Here is a 26,434-nt window from a genome sequence, read left to right as displayed (position 1 = left end):
GTGTGGTGAAGGATGCGAGGAGTTGATTTTTACATGGAGAATTGTCAGCGAATGGAATGCATTAGCAGAATGTGTTATTAATGCAAGGAATGTTAAGATTTTATGATTTTATATGATAAATATGTTGTTAGTTGAATGATCTTCCCATGATGAGTCTGTTGACTCCATGGAGGATGTAATAATAATAATAGTACGTGTGTATTATTGATCTTAACAGCAGAGTAGGAAATGAATACCGGACACATAGAAATGTTTTGGGAAAATTTAGAGAAAACAGCAAAGCAAATAAAAATGGTAAGTTTCTGCTCCATATCTGTTCAGCACATGGACTAGTCATTAATAACAGTATGCTCCAGTATAAAGATTGCATAAATTCATGAAGAAAAGATGCAAAATAAAATTCTAATTGACTGTGTTATTATTGTTGTTAGTGATATCAGGACACGAGAGCATACAGAGAATTTGAAATAGAAAGTAATCACCATTTAGTTTTGCTATGGATAAAATTGAGTACCATATTGAAAAGTAAAGTAGGAAAGTTTTTTTTATAAAACAAAAATACAAACAAACTCCAAGTTCAGCGTCTTTCAGAGTGAACTGTAAAATACACTAATAAAATTCAAGAAGAAATTAAATTGTTTGAGTGGCAGATCCAGAAGAAAACATTAATTTGATTCATCTGGGGAGGCACATGGTGAAATCATCTGCAAGGATGGAAAAATCAGAACTCCATGGTCAACTCATGAAGGTAAACAGCTGATTAACCAGCCAAATCAGCATGTGCCATGATTTCATAGAATACAAAGAAAAATGTAAGAAAGCAAAGAAATATATAAAACTAGCTAAAAAAAGCCATGGGAAGGCTTTGGTTAAGAATAAAGTAAATATGAGAAGTGAAGCAAAATGTACTGATGTCTGTTGAAGAAGCTTAGAAAGGGAGGAAAGAGTACTGTAAAAAGAATCAGGTGATAAAGGTAACACTGGAAAGCAAAGTTAAAGATATTCCAGGTATCTAGTGGTGTTACTTTGAAAGATTGCTAAGAGACAAGAAGTGACAGAACAGTAGTATATGATATTCATGAGAAATGTAATCAGGAGCAGATCACTACTTGAGACAGAAAAAGTCACCAAAAAATCTGAAATGTGGAAAGACGACATAGATGAGATTTTAAAAAATGCTCAATTATGGAAGTATAAAAGTTTTTCACTTATTACACTGCTAGTTTATGGATTTGCCCAGAGTTCTTCAGTTCATTTATTTATTTATTTTTTGAATATCATTTTGAATGAAAATTAGAATATAGGTTAAAATCATAACGTAATATTGTCTAATTTTGGTAGCTTGTTGTGTCTGTGTAATTTTGGTGTGAATTCCGTTATTTAATTCAATATTTAACGATACGTTTCATAGATTTGAATATGGCGCCAATGCGACATAAGATAATGGCGTCCAAAAATACGACGGCATTGTTCAAAAACTATAATGTGAGAGAATTTGTCCAATGTGCTGTGTGTATTCCCAAATGAGGCTGGAGTTTGGATTGAAAGTGAGAGTGGTGTGAGAATGTGCAGAAAATGTAAGCAAAGTGAGGAGTTGAAGTATGTGTCAGGTTGTGAGACAGTTCTGGTTGAAGAAAGCCAGAATGAGAGTGAAAATAGTGGCTTGATAGGGAATTGCAATGTACAAGATGAGAAAATGAGAGCGCTGATCTAAGAAAGAGCGAGAGCAACTATACAGAAAGAGAAAATGGTTTGAATGATAAAAAAAAATGAATTATTTGTAGGAAGTGAGATCGTAGGTTGCGTGCAGTGATACAAAATGCGCAGTGGCAATTAGAGCACCTGCAAAACTCTTTCCAGAGTGATTCGGCTAACGTTAATAAACAGTGTAAGAGTGGGCGAGTTTCTGAAATGAAGGAAAGAGTGTTCTATGGTGACTTGTTATTAAGAGGAGTGATAGATGGGAGTGTAACTAAATCATACTTACCGGGTGCGAAATTTAAGGATGTAAGTGAGAGTATTAGAGTGCAAAAACAGAGGGTGAAAGAATTAATAATTGTGGCGGGTACGAATGAATTGAAAGGTGATAAATTTTTTATGAGAGAGGACTTCAAAGTATTGTTAAAGGTAGCGAAAGAAAAGAGTGACAGAGTTAAAATGGCGAGTCTGTTGCCGCGGTATGACAGAGAGGAGTTTAGAAGGAGGGCCATAATCGCAAATGACATTATGCACAGGTTATGCAGACGGTGTGGTGTGGAATTTGTGGACATGTGGAATGAGTTTGACGGGCGAAAGGACTTATACAAGATGGATGGCTTGCATTTGAATGGACTTGGTGTGCAGATACTGGAAAAAGTGTTGCTGAATGAAGTGAAAATGGATGTGCAGAACCAGGGAAACTAGAACTACCGAGAAGGAGGAGGAGTGGATATGCAAACTTCAGTGAGACAGTTCAGTGTAAAAATGTATATAATGTACCCGAGCCAGCACTAAGGACAAAAAATGGGAATGGGACATTTAGAATAACGCATCAAGATAGGGTTGAGACAAAGGGATCACTGCATTTCATGTATACTAATGCAGGAGTATTAGGAACAAGAAGGAAGAATTTTTGGCCTTGATTGGCTCTTCCTGGCCACAGGTTATTGGCATTAGTGAAACATGGCTGACGGAAAATGATATAGTTAGTGGGACAGAATGTGTAGGTTATAGTGTGTTTAGGAGGGACAGAGTATAAAACGGGAGGAGGGGTGTTATTGATGATAGCTGATGAACTGCAGCCAAGGAGAATTGAAGTTGTATTGCAGGATAGTGAAAGGAGCTCATTTGAGGCTATTTGGTGTGAGATTGAGACTGGCAGAATAAAATATACAGTTGGGTGCTGCTATCGACCAGGAATAGATGGTGGAGATAGTATGCATAAACAAATTGATGAAATGAGTGGAAGGAGGGTAATTATTATGGGGGATTTCAACTATGGTAACATTGATTGGAAGGAGGAGAGGACACGTGAGGAAGGAAATGGATTTTATTCAATTATTAAGGGATAACTATGTGAGACAGCATGTAATTGAAAATACTAGGGATGTGAGAGTGCTTGACCTGGTAATAGCATCTGAGAATTTGACTGTAATGAATATGACCATGTTGCCACCTATTGGTGAGAGTGATCATAAGGTCTTGACCTGGGAGGTGGCTAAAGGTGTGGAATTTTTGATTAAGACAGGGTATATGTGGAATTACCGTGCTGGCAAGTTTGACAAGCTTAGGAGATTGCTTGGATCAGTGCCATGGCATGTACAACTGCAAGGGCTGGACGTCGATAGAGCATGGGAAGTGGTCAAGGAGCATTTACAGGAGGTTATGGCTGATTGTATACCTAGGGTCCGAATAGTAAAACAAGTAGGGGTTAAATAGATGAATAACACCATTAAGCTTGAGCTGCAAAAAAAGAAAAACTGTGGTGGGAATTTAAAGAAAGGGGTGACCTGCAGGCACACAAACAGTATAAAGTGCAGGCCAGAAGGGTAACGAGTGTGGTAAAAACAGCAAAAGCTGATTATGAAAAGAAACTAGCTATGCAAGCAAAAGAGAATCTCAAACAGTTCTTTCAATATGCTGCAAGCAAGAAAAAAACTGTACATGGCAAAATGATTTTAAGGAATGACAATGGTAAGGAGGTCACTGAACCAGTCAATATAGTGGAGTTACTGAGCGCGCACTTTGCAAAAGTATATCATCCAGGTGGTGACGTTGAAAATATGAAGGAACCATTAGTTTATACGGGAATTGTGATGAATGAAGTGGAGGTGAATAGTCTATTACAGAACCTTAATGTGAATACATCTGTGGGATTGGATGGTATACCGGCACGGGTCTTGTGTGAAGTGGCTAAGGAATTATCAGTGCCCTTGACCATGTTGTTTAATCTGAGTCTCTGGTCTGGGTTAGTCCCGAAGGCGTGGAAAGAGGGGAAAATAGTTTCACTGCATAAAGGAGGATCCAAGACTATGGTGGCAAATTACCGACTGATCAGCATATCAGGAGTCGTTGTCAAAGTTAGGAGAAAGTAGTCAAGGGAAAAATACAGGAATGGATTGATGAAAATGAGATACTGTACAGGGGACAGCATGGCTTTGTGAAGGGTAGATCATGCCTCAGTAACTTGTTCAAGTTTTATAACAAGGTGAGCAGAACAGGATAAGGGAAATGGGTTTACAGTGATACTGCTGGACCTGGCAAAAGCGTTTGACAGGATACCACATGGAATTCTAATCCGTAAACTACAACATATGGGAATGGATATAGGGTTGGTGAGATGGATATTTGGGTGGTTGATGGAGAGATATCAAAGAGTAGTTTATTGAGGAGTAGAGTCCAAAAGACGGCCTATGACTAGTGGTGTGCCGCAGGGTTCTGTTCTTGGACCACTGCTGTTTAATCTGTTCATTAACGATATAGGGAAGGATCTAAGTGGAACAATTCATTTGTTCGCTGATGATGCAAAGTTGGGTAGGGCAATAGTGAATGCAGAAGATGTCAAAGTCTTGCAGGATGACTTAGATAGATTGGAGTTCTGGGCTAAGGAGAATGGATGTCAATTTAATGTGACAAAATGTAAGGTTTTGCATTTTGGGGTGAAAAGATTAGCAGCAGTATACCACATTGGTGGAACTGTACTCCAAGAGATTGATGAGGCCAGGGACTTGGGAGTGTTGGTGGATAGGGAGATGAAGTTTAGGGGGCACACTGCAAAAGTAGCTAAATCAGCTCATCAACTCACTTAGTTGTTGAAAAATACCTTGACGAGCAGAGACAAGCAAGTTATTGTACCTCTGTACCGAGCCTTGATAAGACCTCAACTCGATTATTGTGCCCAGATTTGGTCACCTAGGTTCCTTCTTGATGGGGAGGAGGTGGAGAGGATCCAGAGGCGAGTGACTAAGATGGTAGCAGGTCTATGGAATGAACCATATAACAACAGGTTGAAGATTTGTGGGTTGCAGAAACTAGTTGATAGGCGGAAAAGGGGAGATATGATTGAGACATTCAAATTGCTAAAAGGATTCTATAGGATTAATTCAGAGGATATTTTTGAGATCAGCACTAGTGGTGGGAGAACTAGGGGACACCTATGGAAGCTGGGCAAGAGTGTTGTTAGCAGGGGTGTTAGAGCTGTGCTCTTTACTTTTAGAGTGGTAAATGAGTGGAATAAGCTTCCAGAGTCTGTTGTGAGTGCTATGATTGAGCAAGTTCAAGGCAAGGTATGATAGATACTGTGAGAATGTCGAATAGTTGTGTGGACATGATGTTTAGGGCCTCCCTCGATGAGTCTAAGGACTCCCTGGAGTAGCCCGAAATAATAATAATTTTATTATTATTTTGAGGTTTTAAAGAAAACACTATAGAATGATTAATTAGGACCAAGATTCATGATAAAATATTCTGAAGCCTTCCACCCTACTTGTTGAAGGCCTGAAGTGTCTTGGAAAAAAATTCCATATTTTGTCTTTACAGTGGAGTTTCCAGATTATATAAAAATAAAAATCCTTGGCCCACTCATAGTATAATAGTATAGGTTTTCATGTTTGGAAACCACATAAAAATCACAAAATTAATATTGACATGTATTGGAAGTCTACTAATTATTATTTGCTTTTTTTATTTTTCAGCTGAACACATAATGAACATTATCCATTCTGTTGTTAGAAATACATCAAAGTGATTTGGGGATGGCAATTGCTTTTCATTTCTTTTGTTCTCTGAAATTGTTCGTTTCATTTTTAACAAGCAACTGAATAAAAATAAAAATATCATTATTGTTAAAGTGGGTAATAAGATGAGTGATGATCTCACAGCTGCCTTCGATCATGTTTGGAGACAAAAGTTAATAAAAAAATTGCATACGATACTAGAATAAGGAAGAAATCAGTAATTTGGATTTCAGATTTCACGAAAAGAAGAAAAATTAAAGTAAAAGTTAATGGAATTTATTCCAACATGCATTGAACATGGGGGCTAGAGTCCCATAAGGTTCTGTTTTAAGCCCCTTCCTATTTTTCATCTATATGAACAATTATCCATCCTCACATAATAAATGACACAAAAATAGCATTCTATATGGATGATATAGTAATCTGGCACACACAAGCTGTAATCCTCAACGATCTGAAAAAGTTCTAAATAAATTAATAAAAGGCCTTGAAAGATGGATAAATGAACTTAAATTACAGATAAACCCAGAAAAAATAAAACTGAGTATCTTGTCCACTGATAGAAAAAATAGACACAATTACAATCCCCAAATCAAAATATATAATACAAAAAAAAAAAAAAAAAAAAAAAAAACAGTCTTCCAAAATACTTAGGCCTAACCTTTGATACTGAACAGATTTACAACTCATATTACAAATATATCTAATAAAGCTCTTAAAAAGCTTCTGGGTTCCAGCTTTTACTAGCTCAAAAGAAAAACTTGATAGAGTACAATCAAAAGCAGCAAAAATTATTATAGGTGCAGTCTCATCCACAAATTATTTAAAAGCTCAACAAGAGTGTGGGGCTGCACATATTAGAAGACAGAAGAAATACTCTCCACAGTTAAATTCACTAACAGAATCAGGAGTCAACAACAGGGTCACATCTCACTCAGGACGTCTGATGCCTGGACAGGAAAATTCTAGACTACAGAGATCGACTTAGAGCACCTGTCCATTGAAATAAGCAAAGAGCCGTTCTTTTCCACTATACTACCAAAAATCACAATGATTAACTTAAATCTAGAACCTTGTTCAAAAAAAGGATTCACAGCATGAAAATAAATGAAAAGGACTTGACACTCTGCATCACTTAAATAATTTAAACCATGTCATTGCCTATACTGATGGATCATCTGATAAAGCACTCAACCAAGGAGGATCAGGGGTTTTTCCAACTTTATCTGGAGGCAAGGAAACGCAAATCAAAGCCACAGCTGGCAGAATAGCTTCACACTTCACTTGTGAATTAACAGCCAGCAGCTCTCAAGTTCTATCCCTCTAATCCAGTAATAAATATTACAGATGGAATAACCATCTACAGTGACTCAAAATCTGCACTTGAGGCATTAAAAAAATGAAAAACAAAACTCACACAGGAAATTCATGAACAACTAACAACTTTAAATTTGAAAAATAAGAACTATGCTGTAATGGATATCAGCTGATGTAAATATTGAAGGCAAAGAGAGCAGACAGATTTTCCAAAGAAGCAAGATATTGACCTCAAAAATTACACCCGTTATCACTAACTGATGCTAACTTTGTTGCAAAAATAAGATTGGTAAATCAAACTATCAAGAAGAAGATTGAAATCAGCAAAATTAATGAAAATGGAGAAATAACCACAATCATCACCAGACTTAGGATGGAACATTTTAAAGGCATAAAAATTCATCCAGATGGTATTATATTAGAAGCTACGAAATATGCAAGAACTGTCCAGGAGTCGAACTAACACCTGCCTATATCTATTCTTGTCCAGCAATTGTCACTGCTCTACAGAAAATTGACAAATAATCCTATAGAAAAGCTCTACTCCAAAGTTCAACAGATTGCCAAAGCAGTTCTATAGGCCCACAGTCATATCTAGAAGCTCTTCAACAGGCTCAACAACAAGATGAGTATAATCTCATCTTGTTGTTGTCGAGTAGGATTAGCAAACATTAATATTACATTGAGTACTTTAAATCTCACTTATTTTACACATTCAGCCCATACAGTATCCTCTACAACACTATTCTGACCAAACAGTATCCTCTGGATCGACGCTTGCCTTCTCCATAGAAAGCTACACCATCTCTGATTGCCTTTTCACTGTTGTTGTTGTTGAGTCACTTTGATGTGTATACTTTAATGTTTACATTTCTATTTGACCATCTCTTTAGAAATTGTGCATCTAAAGAAGTTTTGAGGTATCCACTAGTCTTATATCTTGATACTGCTAGTTTTTTTTTCAGTTTGATTATACCACTACTTGATATGTTTATGAATGGATGAATTAGCCTGATAGATTTACACGAATTCTCGTTGTACACAAATCAGTAATTCAGATTTTATGTTTATGAAATACAGAGCTTCTTGTTGAAATTTTGTCATTTCAGCACCTGCTGATTAAAATTGTACTGTTCGATGACATTTTAAAAATCTAATCACCAAAATCTTTTCCTTAAATATCACTGCCTTATACAAGCATAGTATACAGGCAGGATATTTTTCTGAAATAATCGTTTCTTCTGAGGGCATAGTAGCAGCCCGCTCTTGTTCCTCTCTTCTTAGCTCTCAGCCTATACATTGAATCGCTTAAAACATTAGTTGTAAATTCTGTATCCTTCAAAAACACAATGGTTTTAGATGTATGACCTACATGTTTTCTGTTATATCTTGAAGCAATTTCTACATATGCTGTTTAGTATTCTCTCCATCGTGATAGTTACTGTGCACCATGCATGTAGCTGTATGGTATTTAGCAACACTAAGTAATAATTTATTATTAGCTGACTAGATGTTTTGGTGCTTATGTGTCAGTACTTTTCTAATTAAAAAAAAAAAAGTAATTGTAAACACATGGTGTGGATGCAGGTGATCTAAACATGTACCATAAGTACTCTCAATATTGGATAGAATTGTATCCTAATAGTTAAACCGATCAAAATTGAAAGGCAGCTGGAGAACAGAGGCTGCCTTTACTAGCTAGGAATCAGGTTAAGCTGAAAGAATAATGAAGGAAATTTAATTTGGGAGAAATGGAGATGGAACAGATCAAATTAATTGAAGAATGCTGAACAAGAAACCCTAGTATTTTTAATTACTGTGCTGTTTGGAGGGCAGCCATAGAATTAGTAGCCTTACAGTAAATATGCTTGCTTCACCTCTCCATTAGTGGTTCAAGTTTTATATTATATTTTGTTCATATAAGATTTAAAAAAAAATTGAGCTATCATTTCTTTGAAATCCTGAATATTTTAGAATAGTTGACTGGTACCACCTTTTGACTCTCTTTTCAGTATACTTGGGGTGTATTGTATATTCTTACAACTCCTCAGTGTTTCAGAAAGGAGTAAAAATTGACTGATTTGAATCAAATTGTTATGATTATGTTGATATTTTTAACCTTAAAATATTATGATGCTTTGTTTCATCTGAATCTTTTTTCAGATAGTGGAGTGGGAGCAGGAATAGATTCATATTATGAATATTGTCTCAAAGCTTACATCTTGCTTGGTGATGATATTTTTCTGGAAAGATTTAATAAGGCAAGTATAAAATGAAATGTATGAAATAGATTATATTTTTCAGGAATCAGCTGAAGTCACATATGTTAAACCTTGAAATGATGAAAAGCCTGAACTCTTGTGGCCAAATTCAAATATACAGGTACCCCGCGTATAACATGGATGTTAGGTTCCATAGAAATGCTGCATTATATAAATCACTTTATGCGAGACTTAGAACACATAGAAAAAGTAGGTTTATGTTCCGAAATCGTTTTTTTTTTTTTTTTTTTTTTTTAAATTATATAAACAACAATGACATATCCAACAAAAAAATATTTTTATTTAATTCGTGTAAGTTAAGAAAACATATAAACTATGAAACAAATACATAGTATAAAAATTACAAATGGTACGATAACTTCATTGCATATATGCCCAGCCTGGTTGGCCGAGTGGATAGTGTATCCACTCTCCACCCAAAAGGCTGCGGGTTCAAATCCCGCCATGGGCATGGATGTCTGTGAAAATAGTGGTGGTGGTAGATGGTGTTGGTGTATATCAGCGCTTCCCAATCTGTGGGCTGCGGCCCCCTTGGGGGGGTCGCAAATTTTGTTGAGGGAGCCGTGAAATAATGAAAACAAATTTAAAATGTTTTAAGACTAAGTAGTTCTTTTGTTTTTTTTTATCTTAAAAGAAACTCATTTAATTTTTATTATTTCTTTTATGTCATTTTTTTATGTTTTAATGGAAAAAATCATACATTGGTGTTCGTTCACAAATTTTGCTTCCTGCGTATTTCAGCACTAAATGAATATTAGTAAATATATGCTTATTCATATAAGTTTCATTTCAAAGGTATTGATAAGAAACACAAAAAAGCTTACAAACGCAAAGTCTTGAATATAAACCGTATTGAATATAAATACAATAAATATTATAATAATATGTCTGTATTACGATTGTTTTTTCAATGGGAGCCGTGAAATATTTTAATTTTTACAAGGGGGGGGGGGGGGCTTTACATCCATAAGTTTGGGAAGCACTGGTGTAGATGATGAAGGTAGTTGCGGCTAGTAGAGTGGTGGAGACGAGAGTTGTAGAGTAGGTGCCCTCCCTCGATGAGTCTTTGGACTCCCTGGAGGTGTTATGTAATAATAATAATGCATAAATGTTTTAGGCACAAAAAAATAGAGCACGTATTTTAATCATCATTACTGTCTTCAGAAATAACATTTCGTAAATGTTTTTTTATTTACGAGTGGCCAGACGTTTGTCTTCACTTGAAATCTGTTGGACATCATTTGTATAATTCTCATTGCATACTTCGGCTGGTTTAGTTATCAAGAAGTCAGTAATAAAACCTTGCTTACCACTATGCTGCAATTTTTTTATTAAATTCATAATATGGAGCTAAACAAATATCCAATTGTTTTGTGAATTTTCTTGAGTGCTCCATTGAAGGATCATTATCTGTAAAAGAACTACCTAACTTCCTACCCTTTAGCACACATGCGTGCTAGAGGATATTTTTTGTGTAGCATCAGTTGTTTACCGTATAAAGTGTTTATTGATGCTACACAAAAAATATCCTCTAGCGCACATGCACATGCCTGCTAAAGGGTATTTCCCCTAATATAAATTTGTTACTTATAACTACATGCGTGATACGGCAGGCACAAATTTAACGAAGATAAAATTTGATTATTTTAAGTCGTGGTGAAAAATATATGAAAAAGAAAAGGGTTACTAGAATTTGTAGACCATGTTATATCGAAACCGTGTTGTATAAGTACAGTGTTGAACAAGGATTACTACAATTTATATCAAAATTGTAGTAATTACTATGTAGTAATTTACTACGTTATATCGAAACCACGTTGTATAAGTACCGCGTTATACAAGAGTTACCTGTACTTTCATGCAAAAATATTTTTTTGCTTAAAAAAATAAATTAAATTAAAACGTACACACTTATTCCTATTTTTTTTTTTTTTTTTTTTTTTGTTTGAATACTTCAGTTCTTTAAAATTTTAGGTTTTTAGAATTTTCTTTAAGTCTTTTTAATTGCAGTCTGAGTAAGTAGCTGCACTACTGTATTCAAAATTCTTATATTTTCAGTGTTTCTTTCATATATATGCATTTAATTTTTTAATATTGCATTACCGAATTTCAGCATTATTCAGCTGTGATGAAATACGTTAGTCAGGGTCCATTATTGGTGGATGTTCACATGCACAGACCTCACACAAACTCCCGTAATTTTATGGATGCTTTGCTAGCTTTTTGGCCAGGACTTCAGGTAATGAAATAATATATATATTTATATTAGTGCTATTATTATTTATGTTGCATGTGTGCATCTGTATTTCAACAGAACGATGAAAAATGACAGAATACCAAATGAGGTGAAGTTCCACAACAAGGCTGTGGAACTTTACATCATGTGGGCTGATGTAAAACAAGTAAAATTTTCAGCAAATTAAGCACAATTTTTAGTGAATATGGCAAATCAAATATGGAAATAGACAATAGAACAAGCACCACTGGTGTTGTGGTGAGCCAGTGGAATAAATTTATATGGAATAAGACTGTTCAAACCATTTTTAATTTATGGGTCTGAGAGTTGAGTTAAAAATGAAACAGTTTATCAAAGACTGAAGACCACTGATATGAAAGTTCTGAGGAAAAAAATAGTAGGCGAGTGAACCAATAGCATCAGTGATATAATATTAATATTGTGAAGATATTAGGAAGGAACTTGACCCTGTTAGCTTTCAGAAATGTGTGAGCAGAGCTAATCTCAGGTAGTATGGTTACTTACAGAATAGGAGAGGAAAGTTTATTAAAATGCTATGCATTTTTGGTATTTTTAATTTTTTTATTTTATTAAATTAAATATTCAATTTTATTGCATAGCAGTATACATGTCTGCAAGGAGATGTGCTTTACATTATGGGAGATACTAAGGCAAGTAATGAGAATTTATACCACCTTTACCACGAGTTGCCCTGGTCCTGAAAGTACTTCAGGCACAAACTTTGTTTGCTAACACTTGGATAAAGGATAAAACCCAATATATAATTAGCAAAAAATGGATGTTTGTTGCTAGGATGGCAGGATCAAGGTTGGATTGATTCTGGTTAAAGTGCTTTAGATAAACATGAAAGGATAATATTGTAGTCCTGACAGATAGCAGATTAATTTGGAGGAAAATTGTTGATTGAATGATATTAATAATAAATTCCTAGTCTTTTACACTTCACTTCACTTTTATACATTTCTCTCTGTATTCTGTGAAGGATATAGAAGAAAGAATACTGTAAAGAGAATCAGATGATAAAGGAAATGAAAATTCAAGATGGACATGCTAGATGTTCATAACAGTGCTTAACTGTGTAAAAAGTACTTGAAAAAAATAAACAATTAATTTATTGAATATAGTAATATTTATTGGTTTTCACACCATCTTCAGAGAGGAGCAAATTACAATTGTGGTAAAACAAGAGGAACTCAATTGGGTTGTTGCAGAAACAATTCAAGTAGTAAGTGAAAAGGAACTAATGTCTTATTAAGGTACCTTCTACAGGCAGGATAAAAAACTTAATTCAGTGAAGTCAGGTCTTAGATTGACTGTCTCAGATCACTGGGCAATATCCAAAAATACATTTCACTATAGAAAAAAGAAATAAACAAGTGGCCAATCAATGCCTAAGTGAAGATACTCGTGCCATAATCATACAATTAATTGTACATACAAGGATATATAGCAATAAACTTTATTTTATTATTTTTTTATTTTATTTCTTCTTCTTCTGCAACTTGTTCCACATAAGCGGGGTCATTATTTTGGTGAGTCTCCTTCACATCCTCATGTCTTGGCTGTAACCATATCCAAGTTCTTCATCCTCGAGTCCTCTTCCACCAGCTCCCTCCATCTCTACTTTGGCCGCCCCCATTTCCCTTCTCCCTTGCACATCCATCTGCATGACCTTTCTTCCTACATATTCGTCCTCCCTCCTCATCACATGACCAAACCATTTCAACCTTGCCTCCTCTATCTTTGCTCCTAAGTTTGTTACTTTCATCGTTCCCCTCACATAGTCATTTCTCGACAATCCTTTCTGGTCACACCGCACATCCACCTAAGCATTTTCATCTCCACTACCTCCATCCTGCTTATGTTATTTTTCCTCAGGGCCACAGTTCATAGCATATGTCATAACTGGTCTCACTACTGTCCTATAGATTTTGCCTTTCAGATTGATCGGCACCCTCTTATCACATAGTACTCCAGCCATCTCTCTCTCTCTCTCCCTCCCCCCCCCCCCCCCCAGTTCCTCCATCCTGCTTGTATCCTGCATCCCACTTCCTTCTCAGCCTCTCCATCCTCTTCCACCGTTGAACCTAAGTATCTGAAATCCCTCACCTTCCTGATGACGTTTCTTTCCGGCTCCAGATCTGTCTTCTGGCCGCCATCCACTTTGCAACACTTATACTCTCTCTTACTTCTGCTCAGTCTCATACCTCTCTCTCTCTCTCTTCCAGTACTTTCCTCTATCTTTCCAGTTTAGCTGCCACTTCTTCTCTTGAATCTGCACACAGCAAAATGTCATTTGCATACAACATTGTCCAAGGCATGTCTTCTCTCACCACCTCCAACACAATATTAAACAGGAATGGACTTAATGCTGACCCTTGATGCAAGCCAACTGTCATTTGAAAACTTGTGTGTTGTCTTCACTTTTCTGTACATCTCCTGCACCAACCGGACATATTTCTCCGGTACCTTCTCCCTCAGACACCTCCAGACTTCTTGCCTTGGCACTCTATCATACGCTTTCTCCAGACCAATAAACACCAGATGTAGCTCTTGTTGTTTTTCTCAAAACTTTTCCATCATCTGCCGTAACCCAAAGATAGCATCTGTCGTTGGTCAACCAGGCACAAAGCCAAATTGCTCCTTTGCAATCTCCACCTCCTTTCTCAATCTTCCATCAAGAACCTTTCTAGGATTTTCATTGTGTGGGACATCAACTTTATTCCTCTGTAATTCTTAGTCTTGTGCATCTCCTTTACCCTTGTAGATGGGAACAAGAGTACTTTCGCTTCATTCTTCAGGTATATTTTCCTGTTGACAAACTTTTATTAACAGGTCCAGCAGGTCAGTTCTCTGTTCTTCCTTTGTTTCTAATTGAGCATAAAGATCTTGATATGCTATGGCCTTCACCTGTGCCACAACTCTCTTGGCTTCTTGCTTTCTCTCTCTCTCTCTCTCTCTGTATGCCTCTCTGTCCCTTCCACTCTTGAATCATCCCACTTCTGCTTTGCCTTCCTCTTAGTCATCACTGCTTCTTGTACATTATTATTCCACTACCAACCCTCCTTCTGCTCTCTAATCTTTCCAGATGTCTCACCAAGTACCTCAATTGCACAGCTCAGAATTTTTTTATTTTATTTAATTCTATTAAAATATTTTTTGTGATAAGGATGAGACTTTCCCAGATTTTTTATAAGGAGAGGCAGCTGTTTCAATTCAGATTAGATCCCGACCCCAGGCAAGGCGCAATGTCCGATGATGAGCTGTCAACGGTAGTACACAATTGGGGCATTGGCCTGTAACCCATGGTATGCAGAGTACACTGTACTGTATGCTTTCTGACTCTGCTTGGACCTCCGACATTGAAACTGGATGAGATTTGTGCTGACGTTTATTACTGTTAATGATTCATTTTCTAGGTTATCTGATATAAATTGAAAAGTGTGCTTAACGTAATATTTTTTAAAAGTAGCAATTATGCCTTGATCTAATGGCTGAATAATTGCTTGTTGTATTGAGTGGAAAAAATACTACCTCTACATTTGGATGTTCTAAATACAGATGACTTGGTGCATTGTGAACAATTAATAAAACTTTAAAATCGAGAGATTTTTGCTTCATATATGCATCCACTTCTGGTACAAACAATTATTGAACCATTCAGTAAATACAGCAGTTGTTACCCAGGCTTTTTTTTATTAGCCATCCAATGTACCAGCAGCTGTTTTAGATCTTTACCTTTTAGAGCACATGATCTTAGAGATCGATTTACTAGGAGGGGGTTTCAACGTTTGATCCCCTGATACATTGCTACACAGTAACAACATTAATCAATCTTTGCTTGCTTTAAACCCACTTACTTTTTTCTCATACTTTGCGATGCAAGTTCGACTAGGCATTTTCTTCCGAAACAGTCCTGTTTTGTTAGTGTTAAACACTTGATCGGGACAATATCCACCATATTCAATAATTTTGGCTAACTTCTTGAAAATATTTGGCTGCTGCTGCTGCTGCAACCTTGCCTGTAATCTTCATGTTATGAAGTGCATTCCTTTTTAAAAACCCGGTTAGCCATCCTTTGCTAGCTAAAAATTCTTTATCAGCCTGGGAAGCAGAAGTAGATGGCTCCAATTGTTCATAAAACTGAAGAGTTTTTTGTATAATTAAATAACCAATTATAGGAATTCTTCTTTCAGTTAATTCTTCAATCCAAATTACGAGCACTCATTCCGTTTTTTATAATAAACTATCTCTTGAGTACGATGATAATTTGGCACTTAGTTTTGTGCCAGAAATGACAGATTTTCTTATTGCGACTTCATTCTTTTTAATTGCTTTTATAGTAGATTAGCCTAAATTAAAATTTTTACCAATCACTGTAGCTTCCTCTCCTTTTGCTAAGCAATCTAAAATTGCTTAGCAAAACCATTTTCATTTCCAAAGAAATTGCCAAATTAAATCTTTAAAATAAAAATTAGCAAAATTTAGACATGATAACGAAATGACAAACACTTACTCACATGCAAAATTAAACTTCACGGACGCTCACTGCTTACACGTTACACCAGAATGTGCTGCAGCATGTACAACGGTACATAAGTTTTGAAGTTATGGGGTGCATAACTTCAAAACTGCATAAAAAAGATATGCATAAAAAGGGGCCCGTGTGTGTGTGTGTGTAATATTTTTGTTATTAGAAATAACTATTTTTTTTCCAGGTGCTGAAAGGTGACATTAAGCCTGCAATAGAAACCCATGAAATGTTGTACCAAGTAATGCAGAGGCATAATTTCCTTCCTGAGGTAGGATAACTGGCTTTATAAATAAAGATCAAGAAATTAAAATCTTCTTCTAATTAGTTTTTTCTTCTTCTCTAATTTCTTCTCTAATTAGTTCAAGATAATTCAGGTTATGGAATGTCAAAATATTAGTTTTATGGTGTTAAAGGAGCCTACAGAATTTTCGGTATATATATTATCTATTATGTACTTAGATAATCTGGTGAGAACTGCATGAAAGAGCATGCCGAGGATGTTGAAAAACATCTGGTACACAAATCAGGATTAGCATTTCATACTAACAAAAAAAAAACATCAGATGCTTTGGCAACTCACTGGAATGCAATATGTTGAATTTAACATCTATGTTACATAGATTCAAACAATGCTTTGCTATATTGTCCAGTGTAGCAAAAATCAGTTTTATTTTTAAGCCAGCTTTGGACACCATACATTAAAGGCTTGCATGTCTATCACAGCCTATGACTTAGGCTGTGATAGACATATACAACATAAGGCAACAATGACCATGTGTCTGTCAGTGCTTGACGCATTATTCACCATCTAGTTTTAAGTTTATTGTATGTATGACAGTTGTTACTTTAGAAATTACTCTATTAATACAAGCTGTTTTCAGATTTATAATTTTATCCTGAAGATGAATGTGATAAGTCATTAGAAATTACTTACTTAAATAATTTTTTATTTTGAATAATTCTTTATTATTCGGTTCATACTAGATAAGCCACAATGAATAACTCATGCCATGGAATCTTCAGTTCAAAATGTTTGTCTTAAAGTATTTTTGCTTTTCTGTATCATTCAGTTATTTCAAAATTATGAGTACTTATAATAAATTATTTTAGTACATGTTAAAGGAATACACATTGAAAATATTTCTTTTAATATAATCCTCTTCATATTGGAAAATGGTAATGTTAAATAAATGTTCTTCACTAACCGACCCGCTAAAGGAGAGTTAAGTATAAAATGAAACTCCTATCTGATAAGTTGCAGTAAATTAAATTAACTTCAAATCAAAATGGTTAAGGGAAAATGAGGCTGCATTTTGTATTTGAATTAAAAATTAAAATAAATGAACTGAAATGTATACAAAAAAAAACAAAAAAAAAAGCCTTTTATATTTTCTTTTGTAGCACACTGACATAAGCAGTGAGTTATGATTGGTTTTCTGAGCTGCCTCTTGCTTGAATAACTCAGTATATCCAATGTGGCATTGATTCTGCTAATGTCTGGGCAAATCACCGTTGCACTGTCTGAAAGACATTCTCCAAACTCTGAACAGAGGAAGGAATATATGCTGTGAGACATCTTTACGTTTTATAGTGCATTTATGAACATTCTCAGGTGTTCAGTTAAGTGGAGATTCAGTGAATTTGGATTCATTAAATTGCAAATTGGGTGATATATTCTATGTTTTCACAATTCCTTATAGAACGGGCTTGGTAACATGCCACATTATTGTTCTGAAAGATCCCATTTCCATCTGGGATCAGGTGTGCTGCAGTCTATGGGCTGCTGGTTTGCTATGCTGATCATATGTTTGCCAAAATGGAATGTTTGTCCTCATTTATTATTGTTATCCTAAGATTCCATGCAGTCAAAGACCTCATTTAGGAGGTTTCTTTGTCTCACACACACACACACACACACACACACACACACACACACACACACACACACACACACACACACACACACACACACACACACCTCATTATACTTTGCCTTAAACACATGCAGATTGTCCACAGACACCACACTCTAAGGCAAGGCATTCCAATCATTCACAACTCCATGCAAGAAACCTGCTTCTCACTCCCTTGCTCACACTCTCCTTATACAGCTTCCAGGGATGACCTGTTGTTGTTCCCAAATCTCCCACCATTTTATGAAAAACCTCTTCAACATTAATCCTATATCTACCCCCTTACAAAGTTGTTCATCTCCATCATATAACCCCCCCCCCTGCTCTTCCTCCTATCCACTAGAATCTATAAATTGCATCTTCTCAACCTATCTTCATTTTCAACATTCCAGATCAGAAACTACCTTAGTCAATTGCCTCTGGATCCTCTCCATCTTTTCATCCTTTTGAAAACCAAGTGACCAAATCTGTGCACAGTACTCCAGCACTCCATATGTGGCCTAATCAAGGCCTTATATAATGGAACAAGAATCTCCTTACGTCTACAAGTCAGTGTCCTCCATATCATTCCCAGAATTTGTTGAGTTGTCCTCACAATTTTGACAATCTGTCCTCTGAATTTTAAATTCTTATCTGCCATTACCCCAAGATCTCTTATTTTCTCCATCTCCAACAATATATCAAAGATAATACCACTGTTTTCAACCCAATTCTGGATCCTGGTTTTCACCACCCTCTCCACCACTAACCACAACTGACACATAGATGGGCCAGTAATTTGATGATTGAGTTCTGTCACCTCCCTTATGAAGTGGCACAATCTTGCCTTCCTTCCACTTCTTTGGAACATGACCCAATGTAAGTAATATTAAACAAATATGTCAATGAGATGTCCAGTTCCACAACTTTATTAACATTAAGTTTGCTCAATTCCCCATATACCTTTTGCTTACTTATAGTCAATCTCTCCTCATCATCCACTGCTCTCCATGATGTCACATTCACAAGAATGAAAGACCTTTATGAACTGCTTATTAAATATCTCAACTATATCATCTACAGCTGTTGTTCTTATGACATTTTTCTCTGAACAATGTCATAATATTTTTGCTGGCTATATCAAAATTATTCTCTAAGATTTTTTTTGGCTTCATTAGCTAACTGCTGCTCATATTTCTCTTTTGCTACCCTTACCAACCGAGTCTCCCTCATTGCCTGTTCTTTGTATCATGGAGTTGATTATTACTACTCCTCTCATTGCCTCCATAATGCCTTTTTGTCTGTATTGCATGTTTAATCTATTCATTCATCCATTTCACACCTGCCTTATTTAACCTTCTGACCCTTGAAATACATTTTGACATTGCTTCTACTAGATAGTTCCTGAATATCACTCAAGCAGAATTGATCTCCTTTCTTCCCAACTTCTCATTCCATGCTACACCTGCAAACTGTCTCCTGAGCTTCTCATAATCACCAACCTTGTAGTTCCACATATACCCTTTCCTCACAGAAGTCCTCACACTGCTGGTAACCACCCAGGTAATCACTTCATGGTCACTCTTACCGAATGGAAAGTGATTTGACACCTCATTTATAATAACGTCCTCTGATGAGATGATCAAATCCATGACCCTAAATTCTCGTGTACCCTCTGTTACATACTGCCTGGGATAGTTGTCCCTCAAAAACTCGAGAAACTCGTTTTCTTTACTTTTCATTGCTATCTCATCATCTGTCTATATTGCCATAATTAAAATCACCCATAATGATAACCCATTTCTTATTTGCTTGGCTAATTTTATTATATATTTCACAGTCACTACCATCCACATTACCAGGTCCATAATAACATCTAGGTATTTCATTCTGTTCATCTCTATCTCACACTGTACTGCCTCAAAACTACTGCTACTTTTTGCCTCTTGCATCTATATAACTCTTTTTCTATCATTAGTAGTACTCCATCTCCATTTTTACACTTTCTTTCTTTGCAAAATACATCTTACCCTTTCATCTCTATTCCTTTCAGGATGTCATTCTCATCCAACCATGTCTCATTTATTCCAAACAGTTTTTCGATGATTAACTTACTTGTTTCTGATACTTCTAGCATTTGGTTATAAACATAACAGCTCATTCATGGATTTATAACAAGTTTCACTCATACCTTATTAGAGGTGATTTCTCTATACTTTCCTCGAGCCATTTCTTTTTCTCCTTATTCATCCCGGAACCTTCTTCAAATCCATCTGTTTTCCCTAGATTCCAGGTCATCCCCTTTCCTTTTTGTCTACACATGCATTCACATCCTCTTGTGGAATCAGCCGTTCTCACTGTTCAGCCGTTCTCCTGTTCACCACGGGTCTCCCCCTTTTCCTGTGTTTTGCACACCTGTTCACTCATGCTACCTACTTCTTCATTCATAAGCACCACTTGAATCTTTCCTTCCTTACTCTCCCATTCTTTGATCAGATTCATTCTCTGCACTCGTTACTCTCCCTTCGAGCAGCAGCAGTAGTCTCTCCAAATGATTCACACCAAAACCATTAAAATGCAGTCCATCATTCTTATGCAGTTCAATTCCTCTTTCTAACTCATTCCACACAATAATAAATGTGCTCCTTTCTCCTCATAGATTTCCACTAACATATTATTCACAATCTTTGCTCTCCACTTCATCCCATCACTGTCAGACCTGGGCAACACACTGGCTACCTTTCTTATCATGCTATTATCTTTTATCCTTCTCAACAACCTCCTGATATCCCATCTTGCATTTTCTTTGTTTCCAGTCATCATTTGTCCCTATTTACCACTACCAACTCTTGCTCACTTACTACTCATATCCAATGCCTCGATCACATTATTCATTTTACCTTCAGGAAAACAAACCTTGTGCATCTTCTCGTTTACCACAGCTCTAATAATCAAATCCCCATACAGCGATACTTGCAGGTCTGGGGATTTGATTATTAGAGGTGTGGTAAACAAGATGCACAAGGCTCTTTACCTCTTTCATACTGAAATCATCTGTTTTCATCTTCTTCACTCTTCGATACATATATACAATTCTCTTCATTTCACTCTGCATCCATTTCTTCTCTTGCCTCATCTTCACCAATTCAGCTTTCAAATCTTGCATCACTTTTTCACTATGATTCACTCGCTCAATTTATCACCAGCCATACACTCTTGTTTGCCATCAACATCGCACAACACCTTACCGTTAATTACATTCTGTTTTTCACCTTCAGCTACATTCATATCGCTTTCATCGTTCTTACTGGCATTGATTAATTAAGCTCAGCAGATCGCTCATTTACTTTTTCAAAACTTTTTTACCAATATTTCACTGCTCTCACACACAAACTTTGCACACAACCTTCTTCCTTCCACCTTAAATGTCCATTATTTATTGACATAATCTAACAAATACATATATCACACCATACACTTCATGAAATGACAAAATCAAAATTAAATTCTTATAAAGACAAAGCCACCGCCATCTTTCCTTTGTCTGTTACTATACTCCTCTTTAAGTTTAACGATTTTGTAAACAAACTTTAACAAGCCTACACACACACACAGCAAGCACACAACTTCTGCTGCAAATGTTATGCATAAACACACACTTATTTACAATTAATTTGTTAAAAAATTTATGTGTGTGAACCAGGAACCTTCTTTACATAAACCTTCCAGCGAAATGCCACCTGGTGATTTAGAGCATCAAACTCTGATCATGGGGGTGCTTAAGAGTCAAAGCTGTATAACTGAGAAGAGACCTCCACATAGCCTTTCAAAGAATGTGGAGAACCGACCAGGGCTTCTGACCTAATGTCCAATCCTCACCTTCTCGTGGTGCACCCTGTTGGATATCTACTTGGATACTGAACGAACGAGGATGAGCTGGCAATTTGGGATTTAGCCGACCAAATTGTATTCTTATTGGTTAAACCAAAATACAAAATGATGGTACAACATGACAAAATTTCATGCCGGCTGGGGCATTGCCCGGTTAAACAAGGCCCCCATTGTTTTCGCCAGAGAACCAGGGCGAACAGTGAAAAGTCAGCTACTGGAACAAATCTGAAAACACACCCCAACTCAATGTCACCAGAGTTAAAGATCGGTACTATCAACATAAGCCTGAATGGCAAAGAAATGGAGCTAGCTGTGGAATTAGATGAGTACCAGATCGACATAATAGGGGTGACTGAAACAAAAAAGACAAAAACTGGTGAGATCTTTTGAGCAATAAATACAAAATGTTATATTCAGGCAATGACAATCAAGGAAAAGAAGGAGTAGCCATAGTATTCAACACAAAATACGAGGCTAATCTTCTTGAATGGCAGGCAGTCTCAAGTAGAGTGATGTGGGCAAATATGAGAATGGGGAACTGGACAATGAGACTTATTTGTGCCTATGGTCCCACAGAAGGTTCTACTAAGGTAGAAGTGGAGGAATTTTTTGATGCTTTAGAAAAAGCAATTGACACAATCAAAAAGGAAAAGTTGGTCCTTGTTGGAGATCTAAATAGCAGAGTAGGAAATGATTCTGAGACATACAAAAATATTTTTGGAAAATTTGGAGAAAAGAGCAAAGCTAATAATAATGGCAAATATGTGTTGGATTTCTGCTCAGGACATGGACTGGTTATTACTAACACCATCTTCCAACATAAAAATGTGCACAAATTCACATGGAGAGAAGAGGCAAGGAATAAGAAAAGTCTCATTGACTATGTTATTGTTGATAGTGATGTTTTCTCCATGGTGCAGGACACCAGAATGTACAGAGGATTTGAAATTGGAAGCAATCACTATTTAGTCTTAAGCAGGATAAAATTGAATTTCGTATTGAAAAGAATAACATGTAAGAAAGTTTTAAAGCGAATTAAAGTTGAGCAGCTCTCAGATGTGAACTGTAGACTAAAATACACACAGATTATTGAAGAAAAAATGAAAGAGTTTGAGAACAGGAACCAAACCTTGGAGATTCAGCAGCAAGCCTTGAAGAAAACCCTGATTGATTCAGCCAGAGAGGCATGTGGTGAAGTTGTCTGCAAGGATAGAAAAATCAGAACTCCATGGTGGACACAGGAAGTTAAAGAGGCAGTGAAGGAAAAGAAGAAAGCATATCAAAAGTTCCTGGCAAATAAGTCAGCCTGTGCCCTTAGAGAATACAAAGAGAAATGCAAGAATGCTAAACACTGTGCAAAACTAGCTAAACAAAAGTCATAAGAGGACTTTGGCAAGAATATAGAAAATAAATATCAAGAAGGTGGCAAAATATTCTGGAGGTTGTTGAAGAAGCTTAGGAATGGAGGAAAGAGTGTTGTAAAACGAGTTAGAGATGATAAAGGTGACATGAAAACAAGAGAAAAATATATCCTTGAAGTATGGAGTAATTACTCTGAAAAACTGCTAAATGAAACAAGCAGTGATGACAGCACAGTGATAAAAACCACTGACCAGGCATGCAGTCAGGAATACATATTCATACTTGAAGTAGAAAAACCAATCAAAGGCTTGAAATGTGGAAAGGCAGCAGGAGTAGATGATATTCGACCAGAAATGCTGAAGTATGATGGTATAAAAGTCTTACAGCGGCTGCACTGCATAGTTCAGAAAGCCTGGACAGAGGGACGATTTCCCTTTTCATATATGGGTACTAATAGTACCCATATATAAAAAGGGAAATAAAACTGAATGCGATAATTACAGAGGTATTTCCCTACTGTGTGTTCCTGGCAAGATCTATAAAAGTATACTTGAGAAACAGTTGAGAAGAATTGTGGAAGAAAAGCTTGGTGAAGAACAAGCTGGATTCAGGCCAAATAGAGGCTGTCAGGATCAGATCTTCACTTTACGACAAATAGTCGAGAAAGCCTGGAAATATAACAAAGATCTGTATTTAAGTTTTATCAATTTGGAAAAGGCATATGACAAAGTGCCAAGAAAGAAGCTGTTCAATACTCTGCAGTTATATGGTGTCAATGGGGCATTATATCAAGCAATACTTAGTCTTTATTTGAGTTATAAGTCAGCAGTTAGAATTGAAGGAAGTACAGGAAGATGGTTTAATGTTAAATCTGATGTGAGACAAGGATGTACATTATCCCCTCTGTTATTCATTATCTATATGGATTATATTATGAAGGAAAGTGGTATTAAACATGATATCAAAATTGGAGATGTTAATGTCAGCTCTTTGCTTTATGTGGATGATGTTATACTTCTAAATAAATCCGCTACAAGTCTGCAGGATTCTCTGACTAAATTGAATAACTGTTATAATAGATATGGTATGAAGGTCAGCAATAAAAAGACAAAGACAATGAAAATAGGCAGAATCATTGAAAATGTCAACTGTGTTGTGAATGGAGAACCTGTGGAACAAGTAAAACATTTCAGCTACTTAGGCATGATTTTTAGTGAAGATGGTAAATTAAATATAGAAATAGATAACAGAATCAGCAAAGCTGGTATGGTGGGAAGTCAATTGAATTAATTCACATGGAATAAGAGAGATATTAGTCGGAACACTAAAATAGCTGACATGACAAGACAATGTTAAAACCAGTTTTAACTTATGGATCTGAGAGCTCGGTCAGAAGTAAAACACTTGACCAAAGACTAGAGACCGCAGATATGAGAGTCCTGAGAAAGATTAGAGGCGTGAACAGATGGCATCAATGGCAATATCATATTAAAAATGAGGATATTAGGAAAGAACTTGACATTGTCAGCATCCAGGAATGCGTTAGCAGAGCTAATCTCAGGTGGTATGGTCACTTAAACAGAATGAGTGAAGAAAGATTAGCAAAACAAGTGTTCTCTGCCAGGTTGGCAGGAAAACGACCCACAGGGAAGACCAAGATATAGGTGGATTGATACAGTACAAAGTGCCTTAGATGATAGAAATATAAGATATGATAATGTTGGAGTCTTGACAAGTAACAGTCTGATTTGGAGGAAAATTGTAGATAGGAAGTTAGTAATGATTTAAATTTTTTTTCATGTAGTTCTATCATATCCTGTACACCCCTTGAGGGTACATGGCAGGAATTTGATGATGATGATGAACTCTGATCATGCCTTGATACTACCTCAGCTAGCCTGGACAAGGGAACTTTGCATGATAGACTCAACTCATGTTTGCACCATATGCATAGACAACTATGCCGGCCTGGGTGGCTGAGTGTTTAGCATATCCATTCTCCAGCGAAAAGGCTGCGGGTTTCTATCTGTGAGGTGTAGCATGAAAATAACAATCAGTTTCACCAGTGACCTTTCGTGAAGAGTGCATTGCACTATCAACTGAGATATTTTTTATTGTTCATGTGTAGAAGCTTAAGTGCTATGAGGACATCATGTTGGAAGCTTAATGGATTGTATACAGCACTCAGAAAGGATTAAAACAGAATTTAATACTTCCTACTTCCTATATTTCATCTCAGTCACTGAGACATCTTCAGGTATTACAAAACTAATGTAACATATACACAAATACCACACAATACTAAGCCCAACCATGTGGGTGACTCTAATGTCTTATCTAGGTGGAATGCCCTCTAAGGGCAGTTGTAGGTGGCCTGGAATGTAAGGTGGGATCTCTGATAAGTGTTTCCCAACTATTAGGAAAAGGTAGCAATAAGGATAAGGGTAGCAAGTTTGCGGTGGGGCTTAATGGAACTGGGCGAGGATGTTGGCAATGTCAAGTCTGATGTTATTCTATCTCCAGTGCTAAGCGACAGATCCCACTCCAGGCAGTAGTTAATCTATCTTCCAAAAGGCTCAACGACAATGTCGTCACTGCCCTAAGCCTCGATCACAATTTTGCATTTGCACTGAAAGAAGTGCCGGTGTTGGACATAATGTATAATATCGAATGCGGGATCTGTTGCTTAGTGCTGGAGATAGCAAATAATGTCAGACTTGACGTTGCCAACATCCTCGCCCAGTCTTCGCCTCCAAAAAGTAATTTATCATCTGGCCAGCGCACTGCTCTCAGGAAATTACGGATAAAAAAAGTATCGTCATCACCAGAGCGGATAAGGATAATGCCACAGTCGTTCTTAATGCCACGGAATACAATCGAAAAATTGAGATTATTCTCCGAGATTGCTCTACCTACATCCCACTAGAACACGACCCCACAAAAACACAAGTTAAAAAACTTACTTTAAAAAGTATTTTCCTGACCTCCGGACACTACAAAAAACTCGAACCTTTCTGCTCCCACCTGAATATACGGTTTACCACAAATCCACAAACCCAATTCCCCACTAAGACCTGTAGTAAATGCCACTAACGCACCTTGCTACAAACTGTCAAAACAGCTTTCCAACTCTCTGACCCCCCCCCCCCCCCTCACCGGACTTTCCACATCCTGTATAAAAAAAA

The 26,434-nt window shown here is 36.6% G+C and overlaps 1 protein-coding gene across 1 annotated transcript in view; it reads left to right on the top strand.

Moving 5' to 3' along the window:
• LOC150104094 (ER degradation-enhancing alpha-mannosidase-like protein 3) overlaps positions 1-26,434 on the top strand; it is a 391,801-nt gene that overhangs the window by 186,672 nt on the left and 178,695 nt on the right. The window contains 3 exon segments of the mRNA XM_090396397.1: positions 9,195-9,292; positions 11,427-11,552; positions 16,289-16,372. Of these exon segments, the coding sequence (XP_090252523.1) occupies positions 9,195-9,292; positions 11,427-11,552; positions 16,289-16,372 (308 nt within the window).

Source organism: Typopeltis vanoorti, chromosome 8 (assembly GCF_054136105.1).
Source record: "Typopeltis vanoorti isolate ZY-2024b chromosome 8, IOZ_Tvanoo_1.0, whole genome shotgun sequence".
NCBI lineage: Eukaryota > Metazoa > Arthropoda > Arachnida > Uropygi > Thelyphonidae > Typopeltis > Typopeltis vanoorti.
Note: the sequence above shows the minus strand (reverse complement) of the source record. Positions and strands in the feature narration are given on the sequence as shown.